The 19,545-nt window shown below is 41.3% G+C and overlaps 1 protein-coding gene across 2 annotated transcripts in view; it reads left to right on the forward strand.

The window, feature by feature from the left end:
* Positions 1 to 19,545, forward strand: part of LYST (lysosomal trafficking regulator) — a 568,355-nt gene that overhangs the window by 504,450 nt on the left and 44,360 nt on the right. For both annotated transcript variants that reach the window (XM_077486620.1, XM_077486621.1), the window contains exons 41-48: positions 1,506 to 1,662; positions 1,901 to 2,041; positions 3,118 to 3,335; positions 6,143 to 6,373; positions 7,043 to 7,232; positions 7,464 to 7,600; positions 11,927 to 12,025; positions 19,049 to 19,188. In XM_077486620.1, coding sequence (XP_077342746.1) covers positions 1,506 to 1,662; positions 1,901 to 2,041; positions 3,118 to 3,335; positions 6,143 to 6,373; positions 7,043 to 7,232; positions 7,464 to 7,600; positions 11,927 to 12,025; positions 19,049 to 19,188 — 1,313 coding nt within the window. The remainder of the gene's footprint in view (positions 1 to 1,505; positions 1,663 to 1,900; positions 2,042 to 3,117; positions 3,336 to 6,142; positions 6,374 to 7,042; positions 7,233 to 7,463; positions 7,601 to 11,926; positions 12,026 to 19,048; positions 19,189 to 19,545) is intronic.

Consider the following 19,545-nt stretch of genomic DNA (forward strand, 5'->3'; position numbering starts at 1 on the left):
GGATCGGGTGATCCGATCTCCCATAGGGGAGAGCGGCACTGTGACAGGTCTGTCCCTGCGCAGTGTGCAGAAACGGACCCGTCATCTTCTGCTCAGCTGAGATCGCTCCGGTGATCCCCGCTGGGCAAGCGGACATCCACGGGGCGGATCAGCACTGATTCGCCCCGTGGAAAAGGGGCCTAAATGTGGGAAACAAAAAAAAAATACATGCCCACTTCTGTTGTTCCCCAGCTCTAAGCCTGGGAAGGGGGTCTGCTAGTCAGGCATCTGGGTGGATACCAAGATTTTTCTTGGGATACATCTAGACACTGAAGCTACTCTGTGATGTCAGCCAACAGCAGGCTTTAGCCAGCTGATGACTGATTATGCATCACAGGAGTGCGCTACTCTGACCCACATAAGAAGTATGGCTAGATAAGCTTTGCCCATACTTTAATTTAAACAAAAAGTGTTACTCGTACACACTCAAACTCTGGCGGAAGCTCCTTGGACCCTTCAGATCAGACCTACTGTCTCAAGGGCTGGATCATCATCCTCCTCGGTTGCTGGCTTAAATAGCATGGCTGTTGATGCCGACTTTTACAAAGTCTTCCCTCACACCTGGAATACCTACTTTGTGTGGTGTAACACTAGGATACATTCTGTCCTTTTTCCAGTCTAATCTGGACCAGCATCTGATCTTAAATACCATCAAGGGGTGAATATCTGCCTTGGCCGCCTTGTTTCAGAGACTATTAGCACCTTTTTCTTTAGTTAAGGCATTTGACCAGGGTGTAGCACGCATGCCTTTTTTTGTTTTTTTTTTTCTTATAAGTTCTTTATTTGAGAGAAAAGTACAGTCCAAAACATTTTCATGAATCAGGTAGTGTTAACAACACTGTGCCATTTTTTTTAGTGTTATCACTTGTCTTGTAAAGGTAGGGACAGTAGAGGGTGTTTCTTAGGAAGACAATGAAGTAATATCAGGCATATACATGTCGAAATGTCATTCAGGGTCAGCTTTCAGGGATTGACCTTCGTAGAACAGGATGAGCTACCTTGGGAAGGATTGTAGCACCGGTAGCTGTAATGGAAAGGAGACACCACTGGGAGCAGCAGACTAAGTGTAGCATCGTGTGAATAAAGCAAGCTATGTAAATAGCAACTCGCTAAAGTAAAGGCTTAGGAGCCTGAGAACATGTGGGTCTTCTGCCTCACGTGGGTCCGATCATCCATTAATCATCCAGATGTAGGCGAGCCAAGCAGGGTTCAGCGGTCACTGGAGCCCATTTATATAGATGGGAGTTCTGTAAGGCCACAAGATGACCTTTGAACAGAGGCCGATTTCTCTCAAACTGGGTAGATTAGGAGAATATAAGAGACACCTACTGTATATGCTATTTATGTCATAATGCTTTAGATGTGGAAAAGTATTGCAGGAGACTTTACTGTTTCAATTTGATAAATTAACTATTTGAAATTAATATCACTGCTCTCTTTCACTAAATGTTTTATCTTAATTTTAGTATTTGGAAGATGAATACTGTAAAGGAGATAGAGAAGATGATCCAATGCCTCCAGTGCAGCCATATCATTATGGATCACATTACTCCAACAGTGGCACTGTACTGCATTTCATGGTCCGATTGCCTCCTTTTACCAAAATGTTCCTGGCATATCAAGGTCTGAAGCAATAATATCATTGTCTTAATTTTTGTTTTTAGGGAGAAATCTGTAGATTGAAATGCATAGTGATATGTGTAAAGCAGCTTCTCTTAAATTATTATGTGATACCTAAGCAATTAGATTTTTTGGGGGGAAATATTATTCTTTGGGGTTTGAAAATTGTATTTTTATTTATGTTACCAAATGTTCCTAGGCCATCAATAGTTTATAAATAAACATGTTATTTTTCTTACAGATCAAAGTTTTGATATCCCTGACAGAACATTTCATTCTACGAATACAACATGGCGCTTGTCTTCCTATGAATCAATGACTGATGTTAAAGAGCTTATTCCAGAGTTTTTCTACTTGCCTGAATTTTTGGTGAATAGAGAAGGTAAGTGATTTTATACAACTAAAATATTTCTTTAATTTGCCATAAGATTTAAAGGGGAACTGAACTCAAAAAGTGAAGATTTGCTACATTATAGGGAAGTTTAGTAATATAAATTGTGCCTAAACAGTGTGGCACTGTGCCTCTGAATTCCAGTCTCAAGAAATTTGTAGTAAAATTTGTAAAAATGTCACAATTGTGTTGCTTACTGTTTTCTTTCTGGAAACATTGTTGTGAACAAAGATATGTCCCATACTCCTGACCCACGGTCTTAAAATTATACTAAAGGCTCTCAATTCTATAAGAATGTTCTACTTACTTGTTCTGTGCAGCGGTTTGGCACAGAGCAACCCAGATCCTCCTCTTCTCTGGTCCCCCCGCTGGTGCTCCTTTCCCCTTCCTCCTATTGAGTGCCCTCACAGCAAGCAGCTTACTGTGGGGGCACCCGAGCCGATATTGCAGCGATCTAAAGCATATGACGATACTTGTCAGAAATCTTGGCCCTTTATCTGGGCAATGCTGATGGAGGAGTGTGCTCCAATACATTGCTTTTACAGTGGTCAACAAAAAGCTCTATTCTGACTTTATGAAGTGCTGGTGGGGTTTAATTTGCTGATTTTGTGGTTTTGATTTCTGTCTGGGACTATACACAAAAAATAAAATATTATAATAAATATAAAAATAACAATAAAATATAAAGTTCTGTTTATTTCCCATTGTCTCCATTTTTGTTGTAGGAATTTCCCTTTCTGTCCTGATAGGGGTGATCTTCCTAAGAAAGACAATAGTAAAAACCTTACACAGGCTCTCGCTCTTCCCAGAGCTTTACAAAAAGTTGTGGCTGGAATTGGGCTCTTTTATAGGGTTGCGAGGAACATCTGCCAATATGCTGGCTGCAAGAAAAGATGAAAGTGAAGTTTGCTCCTAGGGCAAGCATGTTTTTTGCATTGTATTGCAGGCATGATTTTGAGTGCATCTAAAAAAAAGAAAAAAAATGTCTGATAAACACAATTTAGCAAATTATTCTAGAAGTGCTTCAGAGGTGTGTGTATTTTAAGACTGTCTTTTCAACTAAATAGGCTTTGATTTTGGTGTACGTCAAAATGGTGAACGAGTGAATCATGTTAATCTTCCACCTTGGGCCCGAAATGATCCACGTCTGTTCATCCTAATTCATCGCCAAGCCCTAGAGTCGGACCAAGTTTCCCATACAATTTGTAATTGGATCGATCTTGTATTTGGCTACAAACAGAAAGGACGTGCTGCTGTTCAAGCGATCAATGTGTTCCACCCAGCAGTAAGTATGAACAGAATTGCTTGGAAAATAATTCTGTCAGGATGTATTCTGGAGATTTTACTGAACCTCAAAATAGAGCGTAAATAAGCACTTCAATCAAAAGTGATTAAACAGTTTTGGATAGGTGTTTAATACGCCCTCCAGTTATTTTATACTTTGTCATATTTACTAGTAGTCCAATCTTTACATATCAATATTTGACACAAAGCATCCCCCTTTAAAATAAAATTTTCTTGCTTTGAGGCCTGAAATGAAGAACGGCACAGTTTTTATTTTATCCAGCTGTATTTACTCAGTGCAAGATAACATCCAAGTGAAAGCTATGACACCAACATGTTGGCAAAAAATGTAAAAAAAAATTAATACAGAATCACGGAGTTGGAAAAATAATCACGACCCACCGATAAATGAGTTGTAAATTCAATCAGGTGTAGCTAGTCACCTTCTCAATGGCACAAAATCCCTTTGACTTTCAACTGTGATCAGCTGTGGTCAATGTGATTATCTCAGGATGAAAAGAGCTTTCCTGGAGTATTTCAGTCCCCGCAAAATAAATCCAAAGGCTTTATCAATGCTTAGAAGCGCAGTAAAGTTTATTAAGAAGTGCAAGGTATTTGGTACAATACAAACCCTCCCTGGATCAGGACATCACTCCAAACTGGATGAAAGAGCCTGGAGAAAACTGGTCAGAGAGGCTACCAAGAGGCCTACAGCAACTCTGAAGCAGTTGCAGGAATTTGACAGAGTGGTCATTTTGTGCATGTGACTACAATATCACACATTCTCCACAAATTTGGCTTGTATGGGAGGGTTGCAAGAAAAAAAGCCACTCAAGAAAGGCCACATGCAGTCACAACTGAGCTCTGCCAAAACTCATCTTGAAGTTTGAGACCACATGGAAAAAGTGTTCTGGTCCGATGAGACTAAAATTTAAGTATTTGGTTTCAACACCAAACGATATGTCTGGGGGGAATCTAATACAGTTAACCATTTAAATAACACCATTGCTACAGTAAAGAGTGGAGGTGGTAATATCCTGTTATGGGGGTGTTTCTCTGCAGCAGGGACTGGACCACTTGTCAGAATAGAAGGAAAAATGGATGGGGCAAAATACCGTCAACTTCTTGAGAAAAATCTGCTGTCCTCTGCCAGAAAGTTGTCAATGGGAGGAAGTTTTGTCTTCCAACATGACAGTGACCCAAAGCACACAGCAAAAATGACCACACAGTGGTTGAAGAAGAAAAAGATGAATGTTCTTACATGGCTTAGTAAGAGCCCAGAATTAAAACCCATTGAAAATCTGTGGAATGACTTGAAGACTGCAGTCCACTAACGGTCACCATCAAATTTAGCCTCCCTAGCGGTAATCCAGAGTCTGGCTCGGGTTGGGAATTTACTAGCAGGAGCAGTAACCCCGAGCCAGACTCGGGATCGCACCGCTGGATGCAGGGGAGGACACAGGGAGACTTACTTACCTTGTCCCCTGGATCCAGCGATGTCCTCCGCGCTGTGTGATCGAGCTGTCCTCCGCTCGATTCACAGTGCCGAATGCCGCCGAGCTCCGTTCCCTGCGACGTTACGGCGCACGGGAGCGCAAAACTACGGCAAATTCAAAAAAGGACACAAAACACACACAGCACTGTAATCTTACAGATTACAGTACTGTATTAAAAAATTACACACCCTCTTTGTCCCCAGTGGTCTGTGCAGTGCCCTGCATGCACTTTTATATTATAAATACTGTTTTTTCTGCCTGGAATTTGGAGATTGTCCATAGTAACCAAAAAGTGTCCCTTTTTCAGTGTTTTAGGATTTGATTACATTATTGAATAATTTTTATTATTCTTTATTATATTATAAACTTTATCATACCCGGGATGTCTGCTAGACTCTGGTTTGAAGAGATTTAAGAGCGTTATTCCTAAGAATTACAGGACTACAAAATAAAACGCCAGATTTCCATGCAAAATAATTGTACCGCATTCAGCACCTAATTCCAGACTGAATCATACCGCCAGGGAGGTTAACCGAACTTGAGCAGTTCTGGAATGGGGAAATATTGCAAAGTCTAGATGTGCAAAGTTAGTAGAGACCTATCCCAATACACTAAAGGCTGTTTTAAAGCACAAGGTGGTTCAACAAAATACTGACACAGAGGATGATCCTTTTTTCAACTCAGTAATTCTGTTTTTGATTTTTTATTTCCTGACATGTTGGTGTTATATCTTTCACTTGGATGTTATAAGTTGCACTGAGTAAATACAGCGCTGGATAATAAAAAGAAAAACCCGTTTGTCTTCATTTCCGGCTGCAAAGCAACAAAATGTGATTATTTTATTTGGGGGAGGGGGGGGTTCTTTTCTATGCCCACTGTAGGGTGACACAAGTGCAGGAAGTATTTAGCACAGGACATTTAGTTGCTGATTTTTAAGGCCCAGAGCAACATAGACCATGCCTGGCCTGCTCCATTTCACTACCCCCACTCTAGATACAGTAGAGTCACTTTTCTACTTTGGGAAGCTTTTAAAATCTTGTAAATAATGGGAAATGTAACAATTGAAGGATACATTTACGTAGGGTAACAAAACTAGAGAAAAAACTAAATGGAGAGGTGATCGAAATTATGTATGCTACCTACACAGATGGAACAACATAGTAAAATTAAATGATTCTAATATGCAAGATTATATATCCAATGATATCTAAAACATGCTATGTATAAAGGATTTTATTATTTGCCATGTGGCTGAATGTTTTTCTGGTCTGTGTTTATACATAAAATATTACCTATGTTTTGTTCTTTCAAGACTTATTTTGGAATGGACGTTTCAGCAGTTGAAGATCCTGTTCAAAGACGGGCACTGGAAACGATGATTAAAACTTACGGGCAAACGCCACGACAGCTGTTTCACAGTGCTCATGTGTGCCGTCCAGGATCAAAACCTCTCATGGAAGGAGAACTTCCCGCTGCCATGGGATTGTTGGTACAACTTGCGTTCAGAGAAAACCGAGACAGTTCAAAGGAACCTTCTTACCCTGTAAGTAGCAATACGTCATACCTGCAATTTAAATAAGCAGTATATGCAAAGAAGTATACCAAATATAGTTATAAAGTGCTCTGTAATATTTAGCATAAATAACATTTAACACTGGTAAATTCAAACTACAGTACTGAATCTGAACTGATAATGCAGCTGACAAAATGTGGTAGCATGGCTAACTACACAAAATGGAAAGTCCTTACCTTTGTCTGGCACATACAACAGTAAAAGAAATGAGTAAGTATAGGTTTGCTATTTTAGATAAACATCTTGCATTCCTGTTTTGCTACACAAAGTGCATTCTTGCTCAACATATAAGATGGTTGTTATTCTAAATAATAAATTATTATTGTCATACCTCCTTGTAGTCTGCTTATTTTTAGATAGTTTTGCTCAAATCGACTAAAAAGACAGATATTTTCATAATGTTTAGGCATCCCAGGACAATAACTAAAATTGACAAGTTAGCGAATTTAAGCATGCTTGGTATAACCCAGTAGAAAAAGCAAAGATTTATCATATGTAGAGGCAATAAACATATTCATATATAGAAATATTAATCTTAAACACAGTATGCCAATTGTCTTTTGATTTAACTTTTTTCATTTTTTTCTATCTCCCTATTCTTTTTTACATATATTAAATGACTCTGTTTTCTTCTGCTAGAGTCCATTACCTTGGATAAGAGGTTTGAAATGGGGAGAATATGTTGGCTCCACAAGTTCTCCAGATCCTATTGTGTGCTTCAGCCAGCCCCATGGAGAGAGATTTGGCACTCTGCAGGCTTTACCAACTAGAGCTATATGTGGCTTATCAAAGAAATTCTGCTTGATGATGAGCTACAGTAAGGAGCAAGGTATGTTTTTAGCTGTTCTCTTTTGATTTCATCGGAAACATAACTGTTGTTTTGCACAGTATGGATAATACACCAGGTGTTAGTATTGTCAGTAATATTACAACTCTGAAGAGCGTATGTTGGTAAAATGTGTGTCTGTGGTGGAAAAATGTAATTGTAAGCCTTAATATTTAATGCAAAAAGGATTGTACACACTGTTTTCTGATTATAATATGGAATAAATAATCTTAGGTGTTCGAAGTATGCACAGTACTGATATTCAGTGGTCAGCAATTCTCAGCTGGGGATATCCTGACAACATTCTAAGACTGAAGAGTAAACAAAGCGAACCCCCCGTGAATTTCATACAGTGTTCTGAACATCACCAGGTAATGGATTTTTTTCAAAATTATGAAAATGTGCACATTCCGAAGCACGCTTCAGTATGTGTGCAAAGATACATTTACCTGTAATAGTACGTTTTTTGAGATTGATATTGAGAAGAAAAGAGTAGTGATGTTGGTTTTAAAAGGTAATTCATATTTAAAATAGGATTTTGCATTAATATGCAGGTCCCCAAAGAGCATATGAATAGATGCCAAGGCACTGGATATTGCCCAGTTGTATCTGAAGTTTTTTTGGGTAACTTATTATAGTGTTTTGTTATTATTAAGAAGATTCCTATAGGACAAGGACATCTCTCATCTTTTAGCAAATATTTTCGAAATATTGTTATACAGAATTTATATAGCACCAATAGCTTGCAAAGCACTTTGCAACATGAGGGCAGACAGTACAGTTACAATACAATTCAATACAGTAGAAATGGGGGGGCCCTGCTTGTTAGCGCTTACAATCTAAAAAAGATGTGATATAAAAGGTAATCACTGGGGGACGAGCGGATGGTGAAAATAAAAGTATCGTTATGTGTAGGCAGAATAGGCTTCTCTAAAAGAGAATGGTTTTCATGGAACGCCAAAAAGTGTACGGAATTGGAGATAGTTATACAGACATATTGGGGTAGGGAGTTCCAGAGAATGGGAAAGGCTTGGGGAGAGGTCGAGCATGGGAGGAGCTGACAAGGGACATAGAGAGCAGGAGGCCCTGGGAGGAATGAAGAAAGCGATTTGTTTGGTATTTTGAAACTAGGTTAGTGGTGTATGTGGGGGCAGAGTTGTGGATGTTTTTATTTTTTTTGTATTTGAAATTAAATTTGCTGGCTGAGCGGAAGCCAGTGGAGGGATTGTTGGAGAGGAGTAGCTGACATGGGATGGTTAGTAAGGTGGATGTGTCTGGCAGCAGCATTCATGATGGACTGAAAGGGGGATAGCCTATGCAAAGGTAATCTGAGAAAACAGTTGCAGTAGTTGAGGCGATAGATAAGCAGGGAGTAAATTAGAAGCTTTGTGGTGTCATTGGTTAAGAAGAGGCATGTAGAGATGACATGTTTTTAACCATGATTGTATGAGGGCACGAAAAGAGAGTCCAGCATTACACTTGGCACTCTGGCTTGCAGGGATAGGTTGATAGTTGTGGCAATGATCTTGACGGAGAAGTCAGAGGAAGGGGCATGTTGGGGAGGAAATATTATGAGCTTGGTTTTGGATAGATTGAGTTTGAGGAAGAGGTGTGACATCTAGACTGATATGTCTGTCAGTAAATTAGTGATGACTGATAAGACTGATGGAGTAAGCTGAGGGGTAGAGATCTATTTGGATGTCATCAGCATAGAAATGGTATCGAAAGCCATGGGAAGCTTACCCAGGGTGGAGGTGTAGATCAACAATTGAAGAGATCCAAAACAGAACCTTGGGAGGTCCTGACAGACACAGGAAGAGGAGGAGAGGAGGAGGCAGAATTGTAAGTGACACTGAAGATGCGGTGGGATAGGTAGGATGAGAACCAATGAAGGATACAGTCACAGAGATCAAAGGATTGGAGTTTTTTTGAGTAGGAGGGCATGGTCAATTGTCTAAGAGGCAACAGAGAGGTAGAAGTACAGAATAGTGACCATTAGTTTTAGCTGTTTGTAAAACATTTGTGAGTTTTAGGAGAGCAGTTTCTTTGGCTTGTTGAGAGTTAAATCCAGACTGAAGGGCATCAAGAATTGTACAGTTAGAAGTTCCAACCATAATTTTGGTTCCTTATTATAGTGAGCTGTCTTGTAAATACTATTCAGATAATTAATTCAATAAATCTCGATTACATAGTTAGGTTGAATAAAGACACCAGTCCATCCAGTTCAACCTGCGTGAGTGTCTACAATTGTCCATATCACTGTACATTGCACACTCACATCAGTCCCTACCCTCAAGGAGCCCACAGGTACCCATTCATATACTAGGGTAAATTTTGCACAGAAGCCAATTAACCTACCTGCATGTCTTTGGAGTGTGGGAGGAAACCAGAGTACCCGGAGGAAACCCACGCAGGCAAAGGGAGAACATGCAAACTCCTAGCAGGTAGTGTCTTGCTTGGTATTAGAACCAGCGACCCTTCTTACTGCTAGGTGAGAGTGCTAACCACTACACCACTGTGGCGCCCACACTGTGCTGCCCCTTTTTCAAGAATTTTGTATTTCATTTGCATCTTTGGCTATGTCATTTTCTTAGGGAACTAATATTCACTTAGGGCTGGGCAGTAGGTGTGCTTTGTCTCTGCTACCACCAACTGCAGTGTTTGAGTACAGGAACAGCCAGCAAAATAATATCTTGCCAGATGGCAACGGCATTGTTCAGATGACTATTTATTGCAGATATTTTAATTATTGTATATATTGCAAAAGGTATAAGGGCTTGTGGTACTTGAAAGTATACAGGCCCACCACAACCTTGCTACAGGTATGCTTTATAGTTCCAGTACAGTGAATTAAGCCTCTTGTTGCTAGCAGGTAAGTAGTGCCAATAACACCAATTACATTTTTATGTGGTTTTCTGCATTTTCACTGACCATCACCAGCAATATAAAAAAATGTAATTTACATTGGTGGTGAGCAGTAAGAATGCAGCATTTTTCCCACTTAGCATCAATGCAAGGGGCTTTCTTCCTTTCAATAACCACCAGTGTGAAGTAAATTTTGCACCCTGACCTACAAAGTAAGGAACATTATTCCAGCTGGCCATATGACTTAATTCCCACTGATTGTGCTCCAATTACAGTAACTATTGTAGCCTTTACCTGTGTTTCCCACACATCCGCACAAATGCCCAAGTATAGCTCATGTATTGTCAAGATTGCTTTTTTTTGCTTATGAATTGTTAATCAACACTGTTTAAAGGACTATACTATAGCCAAGGCTAAAAGTTTTGAGAATGACACAAATATTAATTTTCACAAAGTGTTTAGATATTTTTGTCGGATACTACTATGGTATACTGAAGTATATAATTCTAAGCATTTCATAAGCGTCAACGGTTTATTTGAACAATTACAATAAGTTTATGCAAGTCAATATTTGCAATGTTGACCCTTCTTTTTCAAGACCTCTGCAATTCACCTGGCATGCTGTCAATCAACTTCTGGGCCACATCCTGACTGATGGCAGCCCATTCTTGCATAATCAGTGCTTGGAGTTTGCCAGAATTTGTGTTTTTTTTTTTAGTTTATTTTTTTTTTTTGTTTACCCGACTCTTGAGGATTGACCAAGTTCTCAATTGGGATTGTTCATCACCAAACTGTTCTTGGATGCTTGGAAGACGTTTCTTTCAGAGGATGTTTTTGTACCAAAATTGTGAGTAAGCCCATTCCCTTGTCTGAGGCGCAACCCCACACATGAATGGTCTCTCAGGATGCTTTACTGATGGTATCGCTCACTTTTTCTTCTCCGGACAAGGTTTTTTCCAGATCCCCCAAACAATCAGGGGATTCATCAGAGAAAATTACTTTACCCCAGTCCTCAGCAGTCCAATTCTTGTACCTTTTGCAAAATATCAGTCTGTCCCTGATATTTTCCTGGAGTAAAGTGGCTTCTTTGTTGCTCTTCTTGACATCAGGCCATCCTCCAAAAATTTCACCTCACCGTGTGTGCAGATGCATTGACACCTGTCTGCTGCCTATCCTGAGCAAACTCTGCACTGGTGCTCCCCCCCCCCCCCCCCCCCAATCCTGCAGTTGAATCAACTGTAGGAGCTGGTCCTGGCTCTTGCTGGAATTTCTTGGGCACCCTGAAGCCTTCTTCACAAATGCAGCAGAAATGTTTTTTTTATGGGATTAAGTTCATTTTCATGGCAAAGAGAGACTTTGTAAATAATTGCAATTCATCTCATCACTCTTCATAACACTCTGAAGTATATGCAAATTGCCATCATAAAAACTGAGGCAGCAGACTTTGTGAAAATTAATTTGTGTCATTTTCAAAACTTTGGGCCATGGCTGTACTATAATTTAATCCCCTACATGCCTGCCACTATCAACCATGCCAACATTATTCGCGTTTCACTACGGTTTATTACATGGGCTGCTTTTAGTATTTATTTCATAATTCTTGGTAAAATTATGAGTTGTAGAAGGGGGGTTGTTAAATTGTATAGCTTGATTGTTAAAAATGCTAGGTATGCACTGAAATTTTGAACTCTGTTGACATTCACCAGATAGCTAATGGAAATATTGCGAGGTAAATGCTGATACTTTTCAGTCTGTAGGTTTTATCATCTGACCCTATTTATTTTAACTTGTGTGGTTTGTTGTATTAAAAAAAAATCTTTAATGTGCAATAGGTAACAAGTTGTGCTTGGGTGCCAGACAGTTGTCAACTTTACACTGGGAGCAAATGTGGCGTCATTACTGCATACCTGAATCGTTTCACTAATACAACGGTACGTTCAAATGTAATTTTTTTTAGATCTGTTTTATTACTTTATAGAACACCTGCCACTGTGACTCTGTGTGCTTATCTATATGTAGGGCACAATTATACAGTTACATTAAACTGTTCTAATTTCTTCAGTAGTGTTCATATATACAGTGCGGAAAATAATTATTTGATCCCCTGCAGATTTTGTAAGTTTGCCCACTATATTTATATCTTTTAGTTATGGAAAAGGTGAATTTATATAAACTTTTATACTTGTGAAAATGTATATGCTGTTATAAACTCATAAGCATTTCTTGGGAGAAATATGGCAATAATTTGTTGGTTTCCTTTCATCTGCTCCCATCTGTGGACGATGCTGTTATGTGTAAAGCCTGTTGTTGCCACTGTAGTTTATAAAGGTTTCCCATTTGGGTGCTCAGAAACCTTCAGTAGTATGATAGGAGGTCTAGCCCTGTACCAGTGCAGCCAAGGAGACAAAAAAAAATTGGAAAACATTTTTTACTGGAGGTGTCCTTTTAAGAAGTGTTTCTTCACTATCTTAAGGCCCCTTTCACACATGCGGACAGTATGTCCGTATTTCATCCATCCGTTTGCGGATGAAATACGGACATACATGCATCCCTATGGGATAGCGGGTGTCTGCGGATGAACATCCGCAGACACCCGCTATTGTCCGCCTCCACAATTGTCCGATTCTGCAGACGGAGGAAAATCCTATTTTTCTATCCGTCTGCAGATCGGATGAACACGGACAGACGGTCCGTGCTCATCCGATCCCCCATAGAGGAGAAAGGAGAACTGACAGGGCGGTCCCTGCACAGTGTGCCAGGGCCGCCCTGTCCGCCGCCGGCTCAGCGGGGACGGAGTGATCCCCGCTGAGCAAATGGATCATCACGGGGCGGATCATTACTAAGAGGGTAATTAGGTACTCATTAGACAAGGGTGTTGATTTTCCAGATGTTTCACTGATGAAATAATCAAAAACATGTTTATATCTTTAGTTTGACTGGAACGTTTTGATATTAAGAAAAGAAAACCTGGATTTTTTGAATTGCACAGTCATTTTTCTCAAGTCATCTTCCAGGACGGCACACCTGAGAGATGAGAGGCTCCTCCCTACAGGAAACACAATCAATCGACAGCTGTTTTAAGTCCCCACCCTTCCCCTTGATCCTCAGTTTTTGATTGTGTTTCTCCCTACACAGCGAAACTGTTTGTTTTTTTCCAAATGACCCGAAGCCTGGGGCTGGTGGTCTCCCCCTGGGAGCCGGACCACAAGCCTGGGAAGCCTCTGGGTCTGGTAGGATATTCTTGTCCTTCCTGGGGGGTTCCCCTATCTTTTCCTCAGGGCGGGCAGCAGAAATTGGAAGAGCCCCCCTGAGAGCTGAAGGACCCTGGGTACAGTGGTGTACCCAGAACTTCAGGGGCCATTATCCTGTCTCCCCCCTCCTTACCTGTACAGGTGGCTGTTCAGACGGGGGTGCTGGCCATCGGTTCTTTCCAGGGGGCTTGTCCCCGACTCCTGGGTCCCCGGTAGCTCGCGTGGGCTGCCGGAGAGGGCGTGGCAACAAGCACCCGCGTCATTTTCAAACTTCGGGAAAATGGCAGCGGCGTTCTTACCCAGGAGGGAAGGCTGAGAGTCAGTAGGAGCAGGCGCCCACATCCTCCTTTCTCTAGAGCGAGGAGGCACCAGTTTACTACGGTGGATGTCTGCCTTAACCACCTCAGATATGAAGATGGGAATGAGGAATGGAAGGCATTGCCCCCCCCCCCCCCATGTATATAGACTGACTTCCCTATGGGGACAGCAGTTGGGGGGGGGAGCACTTTGGCGGCTATCCTCCTTGCGTGTGGACCATAAGGATGGAAAAGCAAGCCCGCTGGCTGTGGCAAAAAGAGGAAGACTACAACGGTGAGTACTTTACTTTCCTTTTGCCGTGGGAATTTAGCTGCAAAATCCCCAATTCCAGCCAGAGGGTTCCTGGGCATTTGAGATCTCACCTGGGGTCTGGATTCAAATAGCCCTTAAGCTTCTGCTAAAAACACCAGCCGCAGCTCCCTCTTACATCAGAGAAGCTGTATGGTGGACAGGTGGTGCAGAGGAACGAGTGTGCCTAAACCACTTCAGATGAGAAAGAGGTAGGTAGGCCATTGCTCCCCCTTCCCCGTGTATATACTGACTGGTGCAGTGCAGAACCTGGGGTCGGGATACAAATAGCGCAGACGCCACTGCTAAAACCACCAGCCACAGCTCCCTCTTACAGCAGAGACACTGGTTATCGCAGCAGTAGGTTGCCAGCCTCTCCCTACATGCCCAGTTGTGGTACATTTAGTAGGGATGAATATAGCGTACAGAGGGGACCTGGTAGATACAAAGTTACTTACAGGCCAGGTATACCACTGAACAGGTTATTAATTGGGCAGTGGTTGGTGGATTCAGAAGCTCCCCTGGTCAGCAGGTGCACTAGGTTACCGGCCCTATTAGCCCAGCTGCTAGGAATCTGAAGTTGCTTCACAATGTTTAAAAGCTGACCTAACATTCAAGGATGGGCAGAGACCAAGCTACTGTGTGGCACAGTAGGGGTTCCCTTGTCACAGATCCTCCTTTTGGGGGTTGCCTGCTATAGTTAACTTTCATAAGCTCCAACCTCCCACTCCACCTTTACACTGTGTTTATATTATAGTGTAGGAGGTAAGAAGAAACTTATTTTTTATTGGTTTGGGCTACAATCCACGCAGTGGCAGATCTAAAGGCGATTCACCATAGATCGCTCCCTACATCCTTTTAATTGAGGATTTTCTGTGCAAACCTATGCAAGAGCTACATAATTAATTGTTTGAAGCCTGCAAATAGCTATTTACCTCCCAGGCTAAACTGGTAACCACCTCTTCTAGAGAGGTCTTAAATTGGTCTCTAGGGCTGGGCTCATTGAGACTTTAGTTGCTAATCAGCACCACCTGGATATGTGCTGGCTAGCGTTTGCTCAGTCTATGGAGGTAAGGTAGGACAACAACTACTACTAATAGTAGGGTGTCCAACCATTTTAGGATCTGTTCCTTCTCTGGTGGTGAAGGTTTAGTATCTACAGCCCAGGCTATGCCTATGAAATAAATTGCCTGTTGGTTATTTCATAAAGGGATAGACCATGACTCCTCATTGGCTGCACACCAGTAGACCTCAGTAGTGAAGGTTTGTGCTTGCTGGGATGTTTTTGTGGCACAGCAGAAATACACATTGAGATTTGTGACATCTCTGCTTATAAGGGCTATATTGCTGTACATCAGAAATGCACTGCACTGAAGCTTGTTTGCTGTCCTTTATATACTAAAGGTACTGCTTTGTTTGGCTACAGATCAGAAAAATACAACAGTGAAGGTGGTCTGTACTTTCTGGTTTTGTGTTGCACAGCAGAAATGCACATCATTGTGTCTGGTGACATCTCTGCTCATAATGGTTATATTGCTGCACATCAGACATACACAAGATTGAGGTCTGTCTGTGGGGCTTTGTGTCCTGTTTTACTGCCTTGTTGGTTACTTATCAGAAAGGCAGCAGTGAAGTCTGATGGTCCTGATTTGCAGGGCGCTGTGCTGATTCAGACAGTGCTATTAACAGCAATGGCTGCCGAGTTTAAACATGCGATTTGACATGTTGAGTCGCATGACAAATCATTTCAATATGGATGTGCTATCTCTATTCATAGTGTTTTATTGTTGCACATCAGATTTGTACAGCATTAAGGTCTGTGAGGTTTTGTGTCCTGTATTACTGCCTTATCAGAAAGGCAGCAGTGAAAATTGATGGTTCGAATTTGTTGGGCTACATAGTAGAAATACAAATTGAACCCCTGCCAGGTGTAGTACATATACTGCCTTTGGTAATCCATGTAGCACCACAAAGTGGTGTTGTGCTGATTTTAGCCATGCGATTTGACATGTTGAGTCGCAAGGCCAAATCGCTTCAATATGCATGTGCTATCTCTATTCAGAATTGTTATATTGTTGCACATCAGACATATACAAGATTGAAGGTTGTCTGTCCTTTTATGTCTTGCATATTCTGCCTTATTGGCTGCATATCAGAAAGGACACAGCAGTGAAGGTTGCTTGTCTTTTTCTGATTTTGTTTTTGCTGCTCAGCTGAGAGACACATTGAGGATGGTGGCCTCTCTGCTCAGTATTGGTATATTACTACACATCAGACATACACAAAGATTGAATGTTTGTGTCCTGTATGTCCTATATTTACTGCCTTATCGTTTGTATATCAGGCTAAGCAGTGTTTCTCATGGATCTACCTTTCTGCATCTTAGGGATACACAGCAGGGGTTTGTTGGCTGCAATCCTCCAGGGAGTCACAGCATTGGGGACCCCTTACTGGTTCGACCTGAAAATTGCTATTTGTTTTTTTTTTTTTCCCTGCGACCTGTGTAATCTTGAGGTCTGTGGATCCAGGAATCAGGGACTGCTGGTGTCGCACAGACACAAATGGTACCCATTGGAAGCCATAGTATATGACTTCTCATGCGTCTTGCAGTCCCAAGTCGCAGGTTGGGTCGCACGGGTGTGGGAACCCTAAACTTATCTGTCCCTTCTGATTGAGGTTTTGCTACACAGCAGGAATACTCATCATGGCGTTATTGTTTTATTTTGCAGCAGACCAGAAAGATTGCAGCTGTAAAGGCTGTCTGTCTTTTTCCTCAGTGTCTGCTTTTATGTTGTTGCACAGCAGAAATACTCAAGATTGAAGCTTGCTGGTGCTTTCTGTTTCAGAAAAACACAATGCTGCAGGTTGCTCGTGTCCTTTCTCAGTGTTGTTTCTATCTGAACTACACTACAGAAGTGCATGACAGAAAGGATTGTCTTGTGTTCCATATTTTTCCCTGTGGCATAGCAGAAATGCACAACACGGGAGTTGGTGTTCATATTAATCTTATAACTGTGGTGGTTTGTCAGAAATACACAACATGGAAGTTTGGGTCTTTCTGTCTTTATAGCCTTGTTTTGCTGTACATAGGTAAAGCACAACAGTAAAGGGGGTTCCTGTCCTTTCCGTATTTATATATCAGTTATGACCTAGCTAGCTGCACTAAAAAAATACGCAGCATTTAGGGTTTGCTTGAGTCTTAATGTTTTTACGTCTTGGCAGCACATCAGAAAACCAGACTATGAGGACTGTTTGTCTACGTTGAGGTTCAGATTTGGGTCTCTTCCCATATTTGATATATTGGTTTAGCTAGTCACACTCAGGCACACAACATTGTTGTCTATGCTTGTGTCCTTTCTGTCTAAATCTATTGTGCCGTGCCCACAATCTATGATCATTTTATTTGTGATATTAATAATGCATGTATCACCTTTTGTATTTCAGCCTTCTTTTCCATGGAGGGGCCAGGAGTTCGGGCTGCAGCTGCCACATGTCAGAAAACCTTGACCACTTGCATTCAGGGATGCCAGAACCATTTCCTAGGGTTGAAGCCCTGTAGGGTTATGGGACACTGGAGGAAGGGGATAATGAATCGCCCTGTTTAGTAAGAACTTGGAGAGTTCTGTTCAGAGGAGTATTAGGGCCTGAGGATGAAGTATAAAGATGTATACCCGATCGAATAGGTTTCGGCTTGGTGCATGGCCTTCATTTTGCCCTTTTAGCAAAACTAGACATAGCAATATGGGTAGTCTACTCCTGCTAGGGACTTTAATTCTCCTGAAGAAGGCTCTCAGGCGTAAGTAAGGACATAGATTGGGCATGCCTTAAACCCAGGGTTCAAGCTTCTGTTAATCTATTTCCCTTAAGTAGGCTTCCCTTTAGTCTTTTGCTGACATAAAGATAAAAAGGAAGCAGTTTTATTTCCCTCAACAGGATAGTGTTAAGACAGGCCCTCTTATTGATTAATGTAGTGTCCTTGTCTTACACAGGTCTCTTATTTATCTTTTTAGTGGTTCTAAGTAGCACCTACAGGCATAATAGGCCATGGTTGTTAGATGTGTGAGATAGGCAACATTGCTAACCTACAAGTTTAACATGTTTTCTGATTCCATTTTTAAGAGCCCATTTCACCTAGATACTGCATCTGAAGCGGAAAAGGCAGGAACATCTGTGGAGCAGACCTGCAGATCAGCCGCATGATCCAGCTAACATGCCTTCATCAAGCATATGAGCGTATGGAGTGGAGGTAAAGCTCACTGCAGAGCCAAGGTTCGCCAAGAGGGTTTTGCAGTGGCCCCACCCTAAGGTAGGCCTGAGGTACTTGTTTATCCTCTCAGGTGTGCCGTCCTGGAAGATGACTTGAGAAAAGTACCAGTTACTTACCGGTAACTGTCTTTCTGGGAAATCTTCCAGGACGGCAGGCCTACTTCCCGCCCGTTGGAGGAGGGAAAATTCTAGAACACTAGAAGGTGAGTACCTATGAGGAATGATTTCCCTTGTGAACCTGGTTCAGGAGTTACTTCTCTACAAACTGAGGATCAAGGGGAAGGGTGGGGACTTAAAACAGCTGTCGATTGATTGTGTTTCCTGTAGGGAGGAGCCTCTCATCTCTCAGGTGTGCCGTCCTGGAAGATTTCCCAGAAAGACAGTTACCGGTAAGTAACTGGTACTTTTTGAATTTTTTGCATGTTAGCTGATTTAGCAAACCAGAATCTTTTCTGGAATAACCCTGATTTAGGATTACTGCATCAATGGAAACCATGCTAAAATATTATTTTTTATTATTCATTGCATTTCTTCAGGGGGAGGAGGTAGTAACATGAATCTCATCTCAGTGTTGCATGCCTTTATTCCTTTATTATCATGTCTACAAATTACTGTTTACACTAATATATCATGAGCTATAGATATTTTAACTTTTAGCATCAGTTCACAGAGATCTGATATGTTTTTCAAGAGCTCCTCCATGATGATGTTTAAAATGGCTGGTCTAGGTGCAAATAATGTAATGTTTTTTTTAAATGTAGCATTTTTATATTTCACTGAAGAGTAAATTTGTTTTAAACATAAGCATTATTTCTTTTCAATATTATGTAGCCCATGGAAATTGAAGTTGAATCTCGGGTGCACCTGTATGGTCATACTGGAGAAGTAACCAGCCTGTTTGTCTGTAAACCCTACAGCATATTAATTAGTGTTAGCAAGGATGGAACCTGCATAATATGGGATCTAAACAGGTATTATGAACTTGTGTGTTATCACTGAGCCTTTAATTGCCCCTTTTTTTATTCAAGCTAGATTGAAAAACAGCCTTAAGCCCCATACACACTATCAGATTTTTGTCTTCAGATTTACCAAAACCATGTAGTGGAAGGGCCGGCCTGATTGCATACACATTGAAACTCCTAAGGTTTGACCTCATATTATATGGTTTTGGTAAATCAGAAGGAAAAAATCAGCAGATAATCTGATAGTGTGTATGGGGCCTTAGGCTTCATGCACCCTGGGCTTAAAAAAAACGGTTACCTTAGCAGAAAAAACGCTCATAAACAGTGTTTTTCAACAGTTTATGGGAGTTTAGTGTTGTTGCAAAC

The sequence above is a fragment of the Lithobates pipiens genome, unplaced genomic scaffold, assembly GCF_037356315.1.
Source record: "Lithobates pipiens isolate NorthernLeopardFrog02 unplaced genomic scaffold, aLitPip1_a1.2 Scaffold_18, whole genome shotgun sequence".
In the NCBI taxonomy this organism is placed as follows: Eukaryota; Metazoa; Chordata; class Amphibia; order Anura; family Ranidae; genus Lithobates; species Lithobates pipiens.